This window comes from Talpa occidentalis, unplaced genomic scaffold (assembly GCF_014898055.3).
Source record: "Talpa occidentalis isolate TD23 unplaced genomic scaffold, MPIMG_talOcc4v2.1 talOcc4.4, whole genome shotgun sequence".
Taxonomy (NCBI): Eukaryota; Metazoa; Chordata; class Mammalia; order Eulipotyphla; family Talpidae; genus Talpa; species Talpa occidentalis.
In genome coordinates, this window is record NW_023604295.1 from 71,545,881 (window position 1) to 71,561,739 (window position 15,859).

The window sequence follows — 15,859 nt, forward strand, 5'->3', positions numbered from 1 at the left end:
ACTACACAGTATCCACACAAGAAGCACAATATTATTAGCTATTATTTTGAAGACTTACTGTGTTCTTTTCAGAATAACTCCACATAGATAAGCTTCATAGTTTGATTCTTATGCAATTTTGTGACTAAAATGTATGCATAGGGCCTCCCCGGTGGCGCAGCGGTTGAGCGCTGGGTTGCGAAGCTGCCCGCAGCCTCTGTGGCGCCGGTTCGATCCCCGGCTGCTCCCCGGCCACCGGAGGAGGGTCCCACATGGCGCGCAGACCTCTCCTGCCGCCCGCTGCTCCCCTCAGCAGTGTACTTCGGTCCTTCTGCCTGCTCTGCTCCCTGCTCTGGCTCTGGTGAATTCTCTCACCCTCCCGCGCTTCTGACTGTACCCAGTGCATGTATAAACAAAAACAAAGAAAGAAAGAAAGAAAGAAAGAAAACATGCCTCTATAAAATAAATAAATAAATAAATAAATAAATAAATAAAATGTATGCATAATTTTAAAATATAGAACAGTTGAGATGTACTGAAAAATTCAGATATAAGATAATCACTAGTGGCGGTATAAAGTAAGCCTATAGCTTTGAGTGAAATAAAATTTACCATTTTTCTTAGGTAGATCAGAGCTAGGCAATATTGTTTAAGTTCTAATGAAGAACAGATGTTCAGAGGATTTTTCACAAAAGTTAAAGTCATTTATAGGTCACTGGTTCACATCCAACTTATGACAAAAGTAAATGGAAATTATTATCACCTAAAAACTATTAATTTGTATCCCTGGAAAAGTTGTTTGTTTTACTCTGGTCTCCAGGTGGTAAAAACTGACATCACATTGCACACTCACCACTTGGCCATCTATGTAGTGAGGTTAGAGGGTAGCAGGTCTGAAGGTCTGAAGACAGAATGAGTCTCTTCTTCAAGTACTCTAAGAGAGGTTTCATAGTTGGTAGGAGACATTTTGCTGGTCACTGTGCTAAATGTAATCTAGAAATAAGTGAGTATCAATTTGGAGGTGGATACACTTGGTAGATATTAGATTCACATTTTCAGTGGAGATTCTCAGTCATAACTTTTTGTAGACATCTTAAGTATAACTTATGCAGCATAAAATTCACCAGTTTTTTGGTGTATAAGTTTGGTAAATTTATAAAATTGTATTAACACTGCATCATTTACTTTCAGAACATTTAATGTTAAACGAAACAAATACAGAATTAAATTCCCTTACTTCAAAGAATGTAACACCTATGGTACTGAAAGACCAAGACAGAGAAATAAAAGGATTTTAAAATTTGATTAAATTTTAAATAAATTTTAATAAAACTCCACACCATTTGGAGGTATTATTATTTAAAATTTCATTTACGAACATTGTGAATATAGTAATAGATCACAACAAAGATCTTTATACTTTGCTATCCCATCATAATGCTTGAACATAGTGCCTTCATTAACAGTTGGAACTCAAAACATTAATTATAATGGACTCCCCTACTTATATCTGTTTAGAGCCTGTATGATCAAGTAAGTTGCCCAGCTAACAATACTTCCTGATCATCTTTTTTTTTAAAGATTTATGTATTTTTTTAACACTACAGTGTTTAATTTACATATCAAAAATTTAACCATTTTCAAACCAAAGATTAACTCTTTAATATAGAAAAACCCTATTTATTTGGCTTAAGGTCTCACTAAAACATACATGTTCCAAGTGATTGTTATCTATTTTTTCTTAATTTAAAATTATGAGGGACTAGGATGCTGAAATAAATGCCTAAAGCAAATCAAAGATTTAAGACTGAGAGGATCCTGGAGCACTGAAACCATGTTTATCATAAACTCAATATTCCAACTCTTACCAAAACTCTTTGTTCTATTTCTCAGTTGCCTTTTCACAAAAAGTTACTAGTACAGACAAGTGAATGACACATAATTGCCTCACAACATTCAATTTTAGATCACCACAAAATTTCTTATTTTCTATATCCAATTAACAATTTCAAGTCATCTGACACTGTTACTATATTCCTCTTGCCTGTAACACCCTTGATATTCCTTTGGAAATCAGATTCAAGCCTTTTCTCTGTAAAGTCCTTCAGTAAAACTGTTTCTTGGTACTTTTCTTAGCACACTAGAACTGACTTGAACTGTTTATTTGCTTAAAAATTTGAAAGGATAATCAGCTTAAGGAAAAAAAAAAGTCCCAAATCAATGATGACTTTTATTATTGCTTCTTAAATATGTATCACAAATAGGTCTAAGAAATCATCCATTATCTTGCTGCTCTGTAGCTGGACAACTTAAATCTTACTCATCAGCTTGCTGAACTGTTCCTTTTTCAGAAACATAGATACCACCCGAAAATTTCCTGATATCCTTGTTTTTAACTGTTGTGGCTTGCTGAATCAAAGCAGCTGAATTTGATACAAGTTCAATGTCGTTTCCTTCAAGAATCAACTCATCTTTCTGGGCTTGAGATACTGAGCAAGCAACACCTTGTCTTATCTGAACCCTGCGAATGTATTTTTCACCCAAGAAATTTCGGATTTCAACAAGAGACCCATTCTCCTGAATAACAACGTTGATGGGGAAGTGAGCATACACAGACCTCATCTTCCCCACCATTTGTCAACCCGGAGCCTCTTCTTTTTCTTCCCAAGCAAACTGAGTTCAACATTGATGTGATTGAAGTCCCTCCGCAGGGTGTCTCTGGGGCCCTTCACAATAACAGTGCGACCCTTCAGGGATATGTCAACATTTTCTGGAATGTCGACAGTCTGATTGCTGAGAATGGTCTTCATTCTCACAGTAGATGAGGCAAAAAAAGAGATTTATGTATTTTTATACAAGAACTGGGGTACAGGCCAGAGGTGTGGGAGGGTGAGAGGATTCACCAGAGACAGAGTGGGGAGCAGAACAGGCAGACAGACTGAAAGCACTGCTGAGGGGAGTAGGGGGTGAGACAGGAGAGGTCTGCCTCATCATGTGGGAATCCACCTATCTGGCCGGGAATCGAACCTGCTGCAGAGGCTGCGGACAGCTTCACAGTGATGCGCTCAACCTGCTGTGTCCCTGGGGAGGCCCTCTTTTTTTTTTTTTTTTTTTTTTAAAGATTTACTTATTCATGCATACAAGAACCAGGATACAGGCCAGATGTGCGGGAGGGTGAGAGGATTCACCAGAGACAGAGCAAGGAACAGAACAGGCAGACTGACTGAAATGCACTGCTGAGGGGAGCAGCAGGGAAGACAGGAGATGTCTGCTGCACCATGTGGGATTCTCCCTGGCTGGCTGGGATCTAACCAGCGCTGCAAAGGCTGTGGACAGTTTCACAGTGCTGCCCTCAACTGCCTGTGCCACCAGGGGAGACCCCCATAGTCTTCTTTTCACCAAGTACACTATGTTTCCCTTTTTCTGTAACTAAATCAACTCATTCCCTCATTGCACAATTCTTAACTTGGGATGTTCTTCTCTTGTTTCTTCAGCTTAAATGTCAGCTCTAAATGGCCTTCCTTGACTGACAGAACTAAAACAGACATATTGGCTTAATTTTAATTCTCTATGGTACATTTATTACTATAGGGCATTTGTGGGGATGTTTTGCATTTCTTATATTATTTAGTTGGTAATTTTCTCTTCCCTATCCCATATTATTTAATGTGACCTTTATGATAACTGGACTTGTTTTCCACTTATCCTCAGTACGTAGGCAACTTGCTAGCAAATGGGACTTCAAAAAAATATTTGTTCAAACACTTGTTCACACACACATATGAGTTTGAGAAACATTGACATAGATTAGGGAGGATAAGGACTATCAGATGGGTAATCTGTTAGATATGTTGTAGTTCAAGTGAGAGATGAAGGTGGCCTCTAAAGAGTAATAGGAAGGGTAAGAAAGCTGATTTAGGGTATGTTTCAGAGAGAACTTGTTTAGCTCTCAACCAGCTAAATGAGATCTCAGTAAGCAAGTAGCATGGAACTTGGATTTCTGATAAATGCTTAAGATGGGGGATTCCGATCTGTGGGTCTATTGGGCATCCTGCTTTTGAGTTTCGTGTTTGTTTTTTTTAAGTGTTTTATAGTTTACAAATGTTTGCATGTTGTCATCTTTATGGAAAATGCCGTTCTTAATGATGTGCAAAGTACTCACTCTGCACTCTCTGATAGAGTTCTCTGTTACTAGGTATCCTTTATCAACTTTACTAATCCTTTCACAATGTTTTGAATGTTTTAAAATTTTAGGGACAGGCTAATGGACATACTTCTTTCTCCACAGTCCCTAAGAAACTCCACTTCCAAGTCTTAACTGGGACAGATAGTCTCAACTTTTGAGATTCTCTCTCCACTTTTGCCACTCAAAGCAGGTTGGGCGCTCTAATTCTCTATTCTTAAAAAAGAATCCTGGCACTAGGAGTCAATTAACAAGTATGAGAAAATATAAGTTAGTACCAAGTGGGGGAGACCTCAGAGTCCCTCATTCTTAAGCCAGGAGAGACCTACTGCATTATCACTGCTAATATAAGGTGGTACAGTTGGTCTACAATTCAATGCCCTCCCCTGCACGACTTGTCCCTTGAAGGGTAGCTTAACGGTTGTTTAGTTTGTTAGAACCATTATAAATAAAAACAAAGGCAAAAAGGCCTTCTTGGTTTTTCTTGACGCTCTGGGATATGGGAAAAAATTCTTGGTATGGTTTCAATTCCAAGCTCTTAGTAACCAGATGATGCCACCAGAACACCGGCCCGCTCGAGGAGTGACTGCAGGATCCCGCCGGTTTTAATTTACCGGACGGCAAATGTGGAAGAGGTCGGGTTACGAAACGATAGCAGCACGTTCAAAGGTAACACTGTACCCCCACTTCACTGCTCGCCTCCTTGTGAGCTCACTGATCTGTCTAAACACTGCCCTAAAAAAAAGTCTCAAAAACTTTGTGAAAAACGGGATGCGCGCCAAGCGGCGGCTTTTAAAAGGTGAACCGCGGAGAGGTGGTCCCGGGGCCGAGCGCGGGCCGGGGAGCGGCGGGGCTGCGTCGGCGCGGCCCCGCCTCCCCGGGCGGCCTCGTCCCGCCAGGCCGCGCCAGGGCCGGTCCCGGCGCCTCCAGGTGCCGCCGCGTGAGGGGGCGGAGAGGCCTCGGCGCCTCCTCCCCGTGCGGGACGTGCGTCCGGGGCATCACCCTGGGGCCCGCTCCTCCCCGCTGGCGGGGGAGCAGGGGGGCAGCAGGCGGCCCTTCTCTCAGGCTATAAAGGGCCCCGGACCGCGGCGGCTCGTCTCCGCGTCCTCCGGCTCCGCCCTTGCCGCCGGCCTCCCGTCCCCGCCGCGGCTCCACTCGACCCTCTCGGGCCTCGGCTACTCGGGCTGAGGCGGAAGATGGCGGCTCCGGAGGCTCGGCCGGACCGCTCTGAGGGGGCGCTGGCTGCTGCTCTGGAGGACGTGCCTGAACTAGCCAGACTTTTGGAGATCGACCCGTACCTGAAGCCCTTCGCCCCGGACTTCCAGCGCAGGTAACTTCTGACCCTCCGCGCTCGCCCTGCTCTACCTTCAGACACCTAGCGGCACAGAACCCGGCCTTCAGCGCGGGCTCAAGGCGCGGGCCACCCCGGGCTGCTGGTGCTTGTCGGCCCCGCCCCGCGCTGGCCCTGCCCCACTCCGGCCCCGCCCCGCCCCGCCGAAACCCCGCCCCGCCCCCGAAACCCCGCCCCGCCGAAACCCCGCCCCGCCCCCGAAACCCCGCCCGCGTCAGCCCCGCCCCTCCCTGGACCTGGGATACTTGCAAGCTCCGAGGGCAGGCGTCGGACTGAATTTGGTAATTGAGTCCTGTGGCTTCCGGAGTTTTGGGTTGACAAGTCGCTTACTCCCCTTGTCTTCCCCCACCCCCCACCCCACCCCAGAATAAACGTGGAAGTCGTGAATAAACTTTCCTCATCACCCTCCTCCTCCCCTCTCTTGGAATCAGCGGTTTTGAGACATTGGTTACGTGCGGTGCCTCCAGGCACTCGCTTCTTCGGGTGCCCTTGCGGCATGAGGCAGAGGCAAAGGCACTGCTGTGTTTCTGACATTTTTCGTACGCTAGCCTGCTCTTGTGAATTAGCCTGTGTATAAAACCCAGTGTGTGTCATTGCACATTTGAAATTTTCTGCAATATTTCTTAGTAAATATTGTGATTTTATCTAAGCAACTTTTGTTAGTTCCTTGTTAATGCTCCCCTTCAGGGAAGATTAAACACATTGGAACACTGTCCCCCTCCTCCCGCCCCCCCCCCCACCTTGAGCCAACATTGCTGAGGAAATTGACAGCCGCTTTCGTCCTTGTACATTGCTATCCTCAAGAGGGAGAAATGAGAAGAACGTCAAACTTGTAGTGGCTGGTTGATTCAGGATGCTTTAGTTTTAGATTCTCGCTTATCAAGCTGTAAATTGGTTTACCACTATTAAGTTGCTCCGATAATAATTCTAGCAGTCTGCGCAGCAAAAACAAGTATAGTTATAAAATGCAGATGGTTAGCGTTTTGTGGTTTAATGAGTTCTGCCCTTTTAACCTAGCCACCTGAAAATAAAAACAACCATGCCAACAGAATGGACATCCTCACACATTTTAAAATAATAGAAACTTTCAGCAAGTTACTGGCGAGAACAAGCTTTGGGGATAATGAAACATAGTTGATTTGGAATTTGAAAAAAAAAATCTTCGATTCATGAGGGGGCATTGTTAATACCTGTATGCAATTCAACAGTGTTTATTAGAGAACCTCTATTAACAGAGGAACTCCAAGTTGATACAGCATCTCATTCCAGAGCTTGTAACAGATCCTGATAAATGAGCCTTTCTCAAACTCATTATTGTTCTGTTCATCAGATGATTGGACCCTTATATAAACCACCTGGGAAACAACCTTGTGAACTTGATTTTAGTATTTATAATACACGCTTTCAAAGAAACAGTGCGTGATCTTCATAGTTGAAGACTGGGTTTTAGAAATAGTCGAAAAAATATTAGAGCAAAAGCATGTCACTTTTTTGATATGCTTTTTAATGATGACACTAATTTACTTGTATGCTTTGTAAAATGACACTTAAGACATTTCTAAAAGAGTTGTGGAAATGTTTTCCCTCCTATCCTTTTTCAAAAATTGATCACAAGCAGAAAAACATCCCTACTTAGTTAAGTGTTTCTTTCATGTAATTCACTTCAACTCTATTGGGATTGAAGCATTTTTGATCCTCTTTCATGGTTTGTCAAAACTAATGAGGGGGACAAATGCCAGAATATAGACGAGGGGTAATCCAGTGCTCTCGCTGAAAAGGCTGGTCCAATGGGCCCTCGTACCTCACTCTGACCTGGATTCTACTTCTGGCCTTGGTTCTGAGTAATTGCCATTTTCCAGCACACATGTTCCATTTAGGCATATCAAATAGTAATTTGGTATTTGGCAGCAGTAACTTTTACTGTTAACATTTGATGAATAATAAATTCTTCTTCATAAAATCTGGTACTGGTTTACTTTTCCTATTTTCAATTTATTTCTAATAACCTACCTGGGGAGTGTATCTTTGGCCTAACACAAATACACAACCAGGCAACTATTTAGGTACAAAATGTGCTTACTAAGGAGTGAAGAAATTTGTAAATAACAATTTATAAGGATAGTGAAGGCGGAGGCAATTTTTCTCATTGACAAACTCATCTTTTCCAACCGGCATCTCTTAGAAATTCTGTTAAGTACATTTATTGTTCTTGTTTACTTTTTTTCTATTATCCTAAGATTATTGAATCAGCGTGAGGATTAGTGATTCACTCTGTGCCATAAAGTAAAAATTAGTGCATGAGTGTGTGTGATGGCTTCCATGATTTCTCATTTCTGGACTCCTAAAATGGGATTTTTCTCCTAACTTGCCTTTTCCCCACCTTACCCCACCTGTTATTTATATTGCAATTGGTTTTGGTGCACCTAATTCCCACATTTTAGTGTTTTAAAGCAATACCATTTAATTGTCCCCATATCATATGCCCATATGCGTTATTTTCAGGGCCTTCCATCAGGAAGACTTCATTTTGAAATATGCCTCTGCAGTGTTATAGGCAAGGGACCGAGATGGTATTAAACTTGAGCAGTGTGTCTGTAGCTTAAATAGTCTGTAGACTACTTAAGTCTTTGAAACCATGATACTATAGCTCTTGTTCTTCTTTCATTATCTCTGGTGGTTTGTCCTAGCCTCTTTTGACCATTTTATGTAGGATTCCTAAGGTTCTTCTCTAGACCCTTTTATGCATTTCTACTTTGCATATATTCTCTAGATAATCATATCCATACCATGGACTCCATTTATGTACTGAGACTGTCCATATTTATCTTTACTCCATATTGCTCTCCTGGTCGAGACATATTTATAAATATCCTCATTTTTTTAATACTCAAGATGTACTGTAATACTCAGTATGTATAAACCTGAACTTATGGTTATTCATCCCAAACCTGTTTGTCACTTTATACCTTATTTCAGTGTGTATAGTATCCTACCAGTTACTCAAGCCAAAATTTTAAGATGTACCCTTCATTAGTCCTCTTTTTCTTTCCTGTTACCTCCAAGTCCAGTCAGTTATGGCTCCTGACTATTTGTTCAAGTATGTGCCTCTCTATATTCTTATTATTCTAGAAGGACCATTCTAAATGGAGCACTACAATATTACTAGGATAGATTAGAAACATCTGTTTTATACATGTATTGAAGATTTTCATTTCTTATTTTGTGTAGGCTTTTAAGAAGTTACAGGTCTAAAAGTGCCACTGAAAAATGGCAAGAAAGATCAACAACTAGACATATTTTCTGAACTATATCACAAGAATGACCTTCAGCTTAGTAAAAATGAATTATTAAGTGAACCTTTTTCTAGATTTAATTTTTATTTGTAGGAAAAAAATCACTGTAGAAACAGATGATTAACAAAAGTCTAAAGGATATCAGCTTAAAATGTGTCATAGTATTATTTTGTCCTGAATGCTATATGTTTTGGTCTAGCTGTGAGTATAGCTATGCTTTTGTACACAATATTTCTTCTCTTTGTGCTTAGATTGCTTCTAATATTGTTATAGAGCAAACTGATATGAAATGGGTTGTGTGACTGTGGGTCCTCACCTGTGCACTTAAAAGGGACTTCTTAATTCTAAACTGCAGGCACACACAACAGGTTAATAAAAGGTTTATTTACAAGCAAAGGGGAAATGAAGAAATGAATAACTCAGGGAGAAAAAGAGGGAGATAAATTTTTAAATGTGCCCTAACTGTTCCACTGACCTAGAATCCCATGACCCACTGAGCTAGTGAAAGCCAAGTGCAGGGTGGCCAAGAGGCTGACCCCTCCCACTCACATGGCTGGTTAAATACCCAAACAAAGAACATGGCTGCTTAACTCCACCATCAGGTCCTTGTGACCCTCCCTTTAGTCATCATGGGATTTGTAGTACCCAGTGTCTTGATGGAGTCGGGGTGGAGTCCACAAGACCTGTATGGATTTTGTTCAGGACATCCTTTCCCCCTAACAATATGTTCCTATCCATGCTTCAAGACATAACAGATACACTGGGCTTTTTCCCTGGCTTGTCCCCATCCTTAAACCTTGAACACACCCATCTAAGAGTGGTCATCTACTGTGATATAGTTGTCTTTCTGCTCTTTTATATCCCCTGCTCAGTTGTTCTCTTTTGTGATGGGCACTGTGTCTATATTGTTTGCTCATTTTTGGATTCATAGTCTGATCTTGTTTGCTCACATTTGGATTTACAGTCTGTACTTGTAGGGAACATTACAGTATTTGTTTTTTTTTTTAAGATTTATTTATTCATTTACACAAGAACCTGGGTACAGGCCAGATGTGCGCGAGGGTGAGAGGATTCACCAGAGACAGAGCTGGGAACAGAACGGGCAGACTGATGAAATGCATTGCTGAGGGGAGCAGCGGGCGCCACAGGAGAGGTCTGCCACACCATGTGGGACCCTTGCTGGCTAGCCGGGATGGAACCGGCGCTTCAGAGGCTGCAGACAGCTTCGCGGCGTGGAGCTCAACTGCCTGTGCCACCAGGGGAGGCCCTGTTGTTTTTTTTTTAAGATTGATTTATTTATTTATGCATACAAGAGCTGGGGTACAGGCCAGAGATGTGGGGGTTGAGAGGATTCACCAGAGATAGAGCAGGGAACAGAACAGGCAGACTGACTGAAATACACTGCTGAGGGGAGCAGCAGGGAGACAGGCAAGGTCTGCCTCATCATGTCGGTAGCTACCCGGCCGGCTGGCTGGGATTGAAGTCATGCTGCAGAGTCTATGGATTGCTTCATAGTGTGGTGCTTATCCCCTTGCGCCACCAGGGAGGCCCCATCACAGTATTTGAATGAGTAGATGACTGAATGAATATCTTGTGACTCTTTATTTTTCTTTTCTTCATGCTAATGAATCTCAGGTCAACTCACCTTAAGATACAAATGTTGAGAATGCTAGGATGGGAGGACAATGAGTTACCAGGAGATTATGTGAGTAACAGTATGGGGAAAGGAAATTTATACTCTAATAAAGAGCTAAGGATAACCAGAGAAAATCAAGACAATCACTATTAATTAGACACCTCCATACTCCGCAGAGAGTAAAGGTTTAATCACTGAAGGAATATTCAGTTTGAGAGAGCCTGAGGTCAAATTGCAAGCCCAAGAATGGGAGGGAGGCTTTTTTGTGAGCCCAAGTGTGTTTAAGTATTGCAGTTACAGGGAACATCTCCATTTTGTTAGAAATAAAAATAGCTTTTACATTGTTATCTGATCAGAATTAGAAAGTAGTTTTGAAACCAAGCAAACCTGGGGCAGTAGGAAGACCCAGTTGATGGGCCCTTACCAGTTTGCTTATGAGGGTAGTACATGGCTCAAAAACAGACACATGGGGAGAAACAATAATAATAGAGTTTATTAACAAGGGGTGAGAATAGGGTGAGGTAAGAGAGAGAGACAGAGAGACAGAAAGGTAGTAGTAGTCAGTGGTGGCAAGTAGTAGTCAGTGGTGTCAAGATGGCTGTTGGTTCTCTCAGCAGAGGAAGCACTGGGGGCAAGAAGCAGGTCATCCATGGAAAGGCCAGTCTGCCAGTGCCTAAGGGCTAACCTGAAAGCTAGAGCATGTAACAAGGCTGAAAACAAACCTGGGAGAAACAGTTGGGGCTTGGGCGAAGGTGGAGTTGGGTGTTGAGGCCTGATATGCATAGAGAAGACCAGCTTGCTCAGTCCCACGGCAAACTGGGAACTGGTCTCAGGTGGAGAAGCCAAGCAAACCTGTTGAAGAGAATATGGCATCATTCACCACTGAAGAGCAGAGTGAGAGTGAGAGCACTGGAGGCTAGTAATCAAGGAGAAAGTGCACAGAGTATAAGCCAGAAAGAATAGTAAGGCATGTCAGACTCACTACAATCATCAGGAAGAAAGTCAACTGGTGACTTTTGTTTCTGACTTTGAAAAACCCCTGGCTGCTCAGCTCCACCCCCTTCCCAGAAGCCCCCTTGCTCGGAAAGTCAGGTGTTGGAGTGCAACCCTGGCCCTGTGCTTCTGGTTTCCAGTTTTAGCTTAGGTGGTGCCTGGAAGTCAGGGGTTGAAGTTAAGTCCCAATATCCTGGTGCGAGCAGATAGTGGGCAGCTGTGGAGATGCAGGGCTCAGCTGCATTTCCAAACTGGGCCGTTTGAACAGTTTGGATTTGGTGTATCACCAGCCATACCCAAAAGTGATTCTCATAACATAGAACTTTTATATCATAATTGAAAGTATATGTTTTTCTCATTGCTTGGCTAAGTAATGGGCTCTGAAGAAGGTCAAATATCAATGATTTGAGAAAGCAGGGGCAAATAAAGAAATTGTAAGATTTACCTGGTCTGTTCTGTTGTACCAGTAGATTCACATGCCCTTTACATTCACATGAGATCTTTACTACAGAGTCACTCTTGAATTCTCTATGGAGAAGAGGTCAGAGCCTCCTGACCTGTTCTCATTTCCAGAGTATCTTAAAAAAGACTTGATGAAGTGTTTTGGTTTAATTTAGGCTCTGGTGTCTGCTGCTTCCATCTCTGGAGAAATGACTCCTCGTGGTACTTCTTAGAGGGTTCAGTTTAGTTTCCACCAAGCTGGCCCTGGTTAGCCAGTGAGATGATAATACAGCATCCCAGAAATGTGCTATAGTTTTAGACTGATAGGCATATCATACTGCTGTTGTTCGAAATTACGTATTCAACTTCAATTATACATTTATAGGTACTAAAAGAAAATATGAAAGTGTTTTTACTGGGGACAATTGGTATTATCAGTTATTTTTCATTTTAAAGTAAAATTATTTCTACTAAAGAGTAGATTTTCTTCTTTTGATGATGTATGTTCATGGATACTCACCATTATTTTGAATCTGGATTTCTGTTATTATATAGAAGCAGCCCTGTTGTGTTTTATGTTTAGGGCAACAAAAACCTGGTGCATTCAGAAAAGGTAAAACTCCACATTAAACATATTATTATGTAATCTCTCTATATATTAATATATTATACAATTACATTGTGGTTTATTTGACATTGTTCAAATTATGTTACTGTCTAATAAAAATTGATTCATTTTTGATGTTTAAATGGTTTAAATAATATAGATTCTAAATTTAGCTTCATATGTAAAATGGGAACAATATATAAAAATAGTTCCCGGTGTCCATGTTGCAAAGTATAAGAGCAAGACAAAGCTTAAATTTTTATTTCTCATGAATGTTCAATAGCTTTGATTTCAAGAGCAAATTAATCAACGTCAGTTTTCTCTTCATAAAATAGGGATGGGACTCACCTTACAAATGTATATTAAGAACTAGCAAAATAAATTAAAATGCTTTGTAAATAAATTGTAGCTTTTTGATGATGAGAATATTAGGAGATTCACTTTTCTTCAAATGTTTACTAGAATATTATTTTCACAAGACTTCATTATTGTCATTATTTTTAATACCACATCCATTAGATAAATAATATGACCAGAAATTCCTGACAATTTCTCATTTTGCTGATTAACAGCGTCTTTACCTTAGTTGGTTCTTTCTTTTTACCCCAGGAGAGAACTGTGTGAATGAGGTGAGGAGGTGGTAATTTTAATCATAATCTAATAGAGAAGAAAAAGAATATGTTTAAACTTTGATCCTTCATTCGGAGAGGAAATGATAAGGCAATTGCCAGTTTACTACACGCTGAAGGCAAGATGAGTCCTGGGATATAATGAGGAGCAAGCTCCCTTTATTGAGAGAGGTAAACGCTAGCCTGCAGAAACTGAAAATAACCTTTCTCTTGATCTTACTTTTCTTTTTTTCTATTCTTTCATCTGACTGCTAAGTGTTCAAATTCTTGGGCATCAAACGACTGTAGGGATTTTCTTGCACCTAACTCTAGATGGTTCAAGAAATGCACATACCTAGTTTACTAATAGCAGGGATAGCTTTGAAAATAACAAGAAAAAAAAATATAATAGCAACTTAAAAGTTTGAAAATGAAAGTGATATCTGAACATATGATCTATTAATAAGAAAATCGTTTAAATCCTCTGTCATACCTTCTCATTTTTCTTTCTACTGTTTTATTTGATGATTTCAGTTACTTTCAATGTATTTGCTTTTGCCATGAGATGCATTAAACAAAGAAATGGACTATTCATCTCTGTATTAGTAGCTCCATTGAATGATAAATTGCAGTAAGATGCTATTTCTGGGGACTCCCTGGTGGCGCAGCAGGTTGAGCGCCGCACTATGAAGCTGTCCGCAGCCTCTGCCGCAGGGGTTCAATCTGGCCGGCCTGTGAGAATCCCACATGGCGGGGCAGACCTCTCCTGCCGCCCCCGCTGCTTCCCCTCAGCAGTGTCTTGGGTCCGTCTGCCTGTTCTGCTCCCTGCTCTGTCTCTGGTGAATTCTCTCACCCTCCCACTCCTCTGACTGTACCCCAGTTCTTGTATAAATAAATAAATCTTTAAAAAAAAAGATGCTATTTCTGGGTAAGCACTCCAAAAACTAAGTCTACAAATATATTTCTTGTATGGATAACAATGAAATTTTCCAAATATTTAGCAAGCAAGAGTTAAGTACTTATTTTACCAATAAAATCATGTTATTCAATATCATCAATCTATCTTCATTTTCATAAATGATAAGCAACTAGCCACAGGCCTATTAAATTATGAATAGCAGATAATATTCTCTGCTATAGAAACATGATAAAATCACTTATGCATTTAGTTCTATGCAACAGAAAACCCAATACACTCACAATTAGCAGAAAGTCTCACATACTGAGTTATGGAAATAGAGGTTTATATTTCTCACAAAGAAAGTAAAAGGTATGTGGTCTGGACCTTAGCATAGACCCATTTTTCTTTATGTTTCTGCTTTACTACCCTTAGCATATAGTTTTTATTCTCAGGTCTTGAAGATAGCTGGGCACATGTAGGCTTTCCATCCATGACCCTATAGGAGCGCAGGCTTTAGGCTCACATAGTTTAATTTTCCTATAACCACCAGCTAGTTTTCTCAGATTACAAATTATTCACCAGAACTGCCTCATGGTCATGCTTAGCTGAAAGAGAGCCTGGAAAATCAAGGTTTTTAGTTGTATACACATCTTCCTGAGAACTGTCATAATAGCTCCCAAAGCTCTTTCCCTTGCTACAAAGAGGAGACTTGACCTGGCTAAAGATGTGAAGTCCCCAAGAACCATATTTGGTTATCCCTGCGTCACATCTGTGTACAAGTCCTTCTGAGCAGGATCCATGCATTTCCACTCCTGCTGAGACAAGTATACAATCACATGTCCACCAACCCATGGGCCCTGGCTTTTACTGTACTAGACCTCATCTGTATTTTTCTGGATTCTTTTCTTTTGAAAAATAGAGACTCTTGGCAGATGTGTCCAGAGTGAGCAAATCCAGTCTCCTTGGCCACCTGGCCTCATGACATGGGAACAACACTGTCTTCTCTCCTTAATTTCATAGATATTTTATTCTTAAAAAAAAATGAAAATGCTTGGAAAGGGAAAAAGTTTATCAGTTTTTAACAATTTTCCATGTCCTCTTGAACTCATAAAATTTATTTAATTTATTTTAAAGTTTATTTGTAGAATGCAATCTTTGTGAGGTTAGAAAGAAGAGCTAAATTTAAGATGTCAGTGAATTTATGTTCTATCTTCAAGACACAGATTGCCTGTTTTAAAAATTTAATGTATATGAGCTTTTGGGGTTTTAACATTATACTTTCTATGCTTTCCTTTTTAAAGTTTAAAGATGTATAACTATTGTTCTTCAGAACATACCAACCAGAGACTTCATATAAATATAGGATTTTTATCATTGCTGGCAAGTCTTACATTTTCTCTTTGACTGTTGTATTAAAGAACAATTTGTGGAAGAATGTGATTCCTTGTGTCAGCATGAGAGATTAATCATGTGTTTGAGTCATATTAATTTTCTTTCCTAAAAAGTCATGGCTTTACTACACATGATGATTCTGTATTACTGTTTGGGGTTCTTGAGTAACTAATGTCTGAGTTACTCTTGTGTTTTAATTGTTTTACAGTCTTTTCCAAAAGGGATGGTTATTATCCCATGATTATGGGGGTTCACAAATAGGTTTGTGTTTGTCGTTTTTGTGATGTTTTTGTAAGCTCCAATCTTTCTGCATTATGAAAATCTGTACATTTGTTTGCTTATTTGTGCACTTTTTCTTGTTGTTTACACATAGAAGTCTTCCAGCTTCTTGACCATTTCAGTTGGCAGTGATGTCTTGGTTATTTAAATTGTGCTTGCTAGTGAGAGGAAGATGGTGAAGACTTATAGGTCTCCT

At 40.6% G+C, this 15,859-nt stretch overlaps 1 protein-coding gene, 1 long non-coding RNA gene and 1 pseudogene across 3 annotated transcripts in view; 1 reads left to right on the top strand and 2 right to left on the bottom strand.

The window, feature by feature from the left end:
- LOC119257617 (uncharacterized) overlaps positions 1-1,242 on the bottom strand; it is a 66,233-nt gene extending 64,991 nt beyond the window's left edge. Inside the window, exon 1 of the long non-coding RNA XR_005128085.2 lies at positions 833-1,242. This is a non-coding gene — a long non-coding RNA (uncharacterized LOC119257617). The remainder of the gene's footprint in view (positions 1-832) is intronic.
- A 958-nt stretch (positions 1,243-2,200) lies between these two features.
- Positions 2,201-2,804, bottom strand: LOC119256879 (60S ribosomal protein L9-like; annotated as a pseudogene).
- Positions 2,805-5,267: 2,463 nt separating this feature from the next.
- Positions 5,268-15,859, top strand: part of GBE1 (1,4-alpha-glucan branching enzyme 1) — a 255,028-nt gene continuing 244,436 nt past the window's right edge. Inside the window, exon 1 of one of the 2 annotated variants that reach the window (XM_037525699.2) lies at positions 5,268-5,492. In XM_037525699.2, the coding sequence (XP_037381596.1) occupies positions 5,359-5,492 (134 nt within the window). In that variant the 5' untranslated portion in view covers positions 5,268-5,358. The remainder of the gene's footprint in view (positions 5,493-15,859) is intronic. The other variant, XM_054700702.1, reaches the window with a different exon arrangement.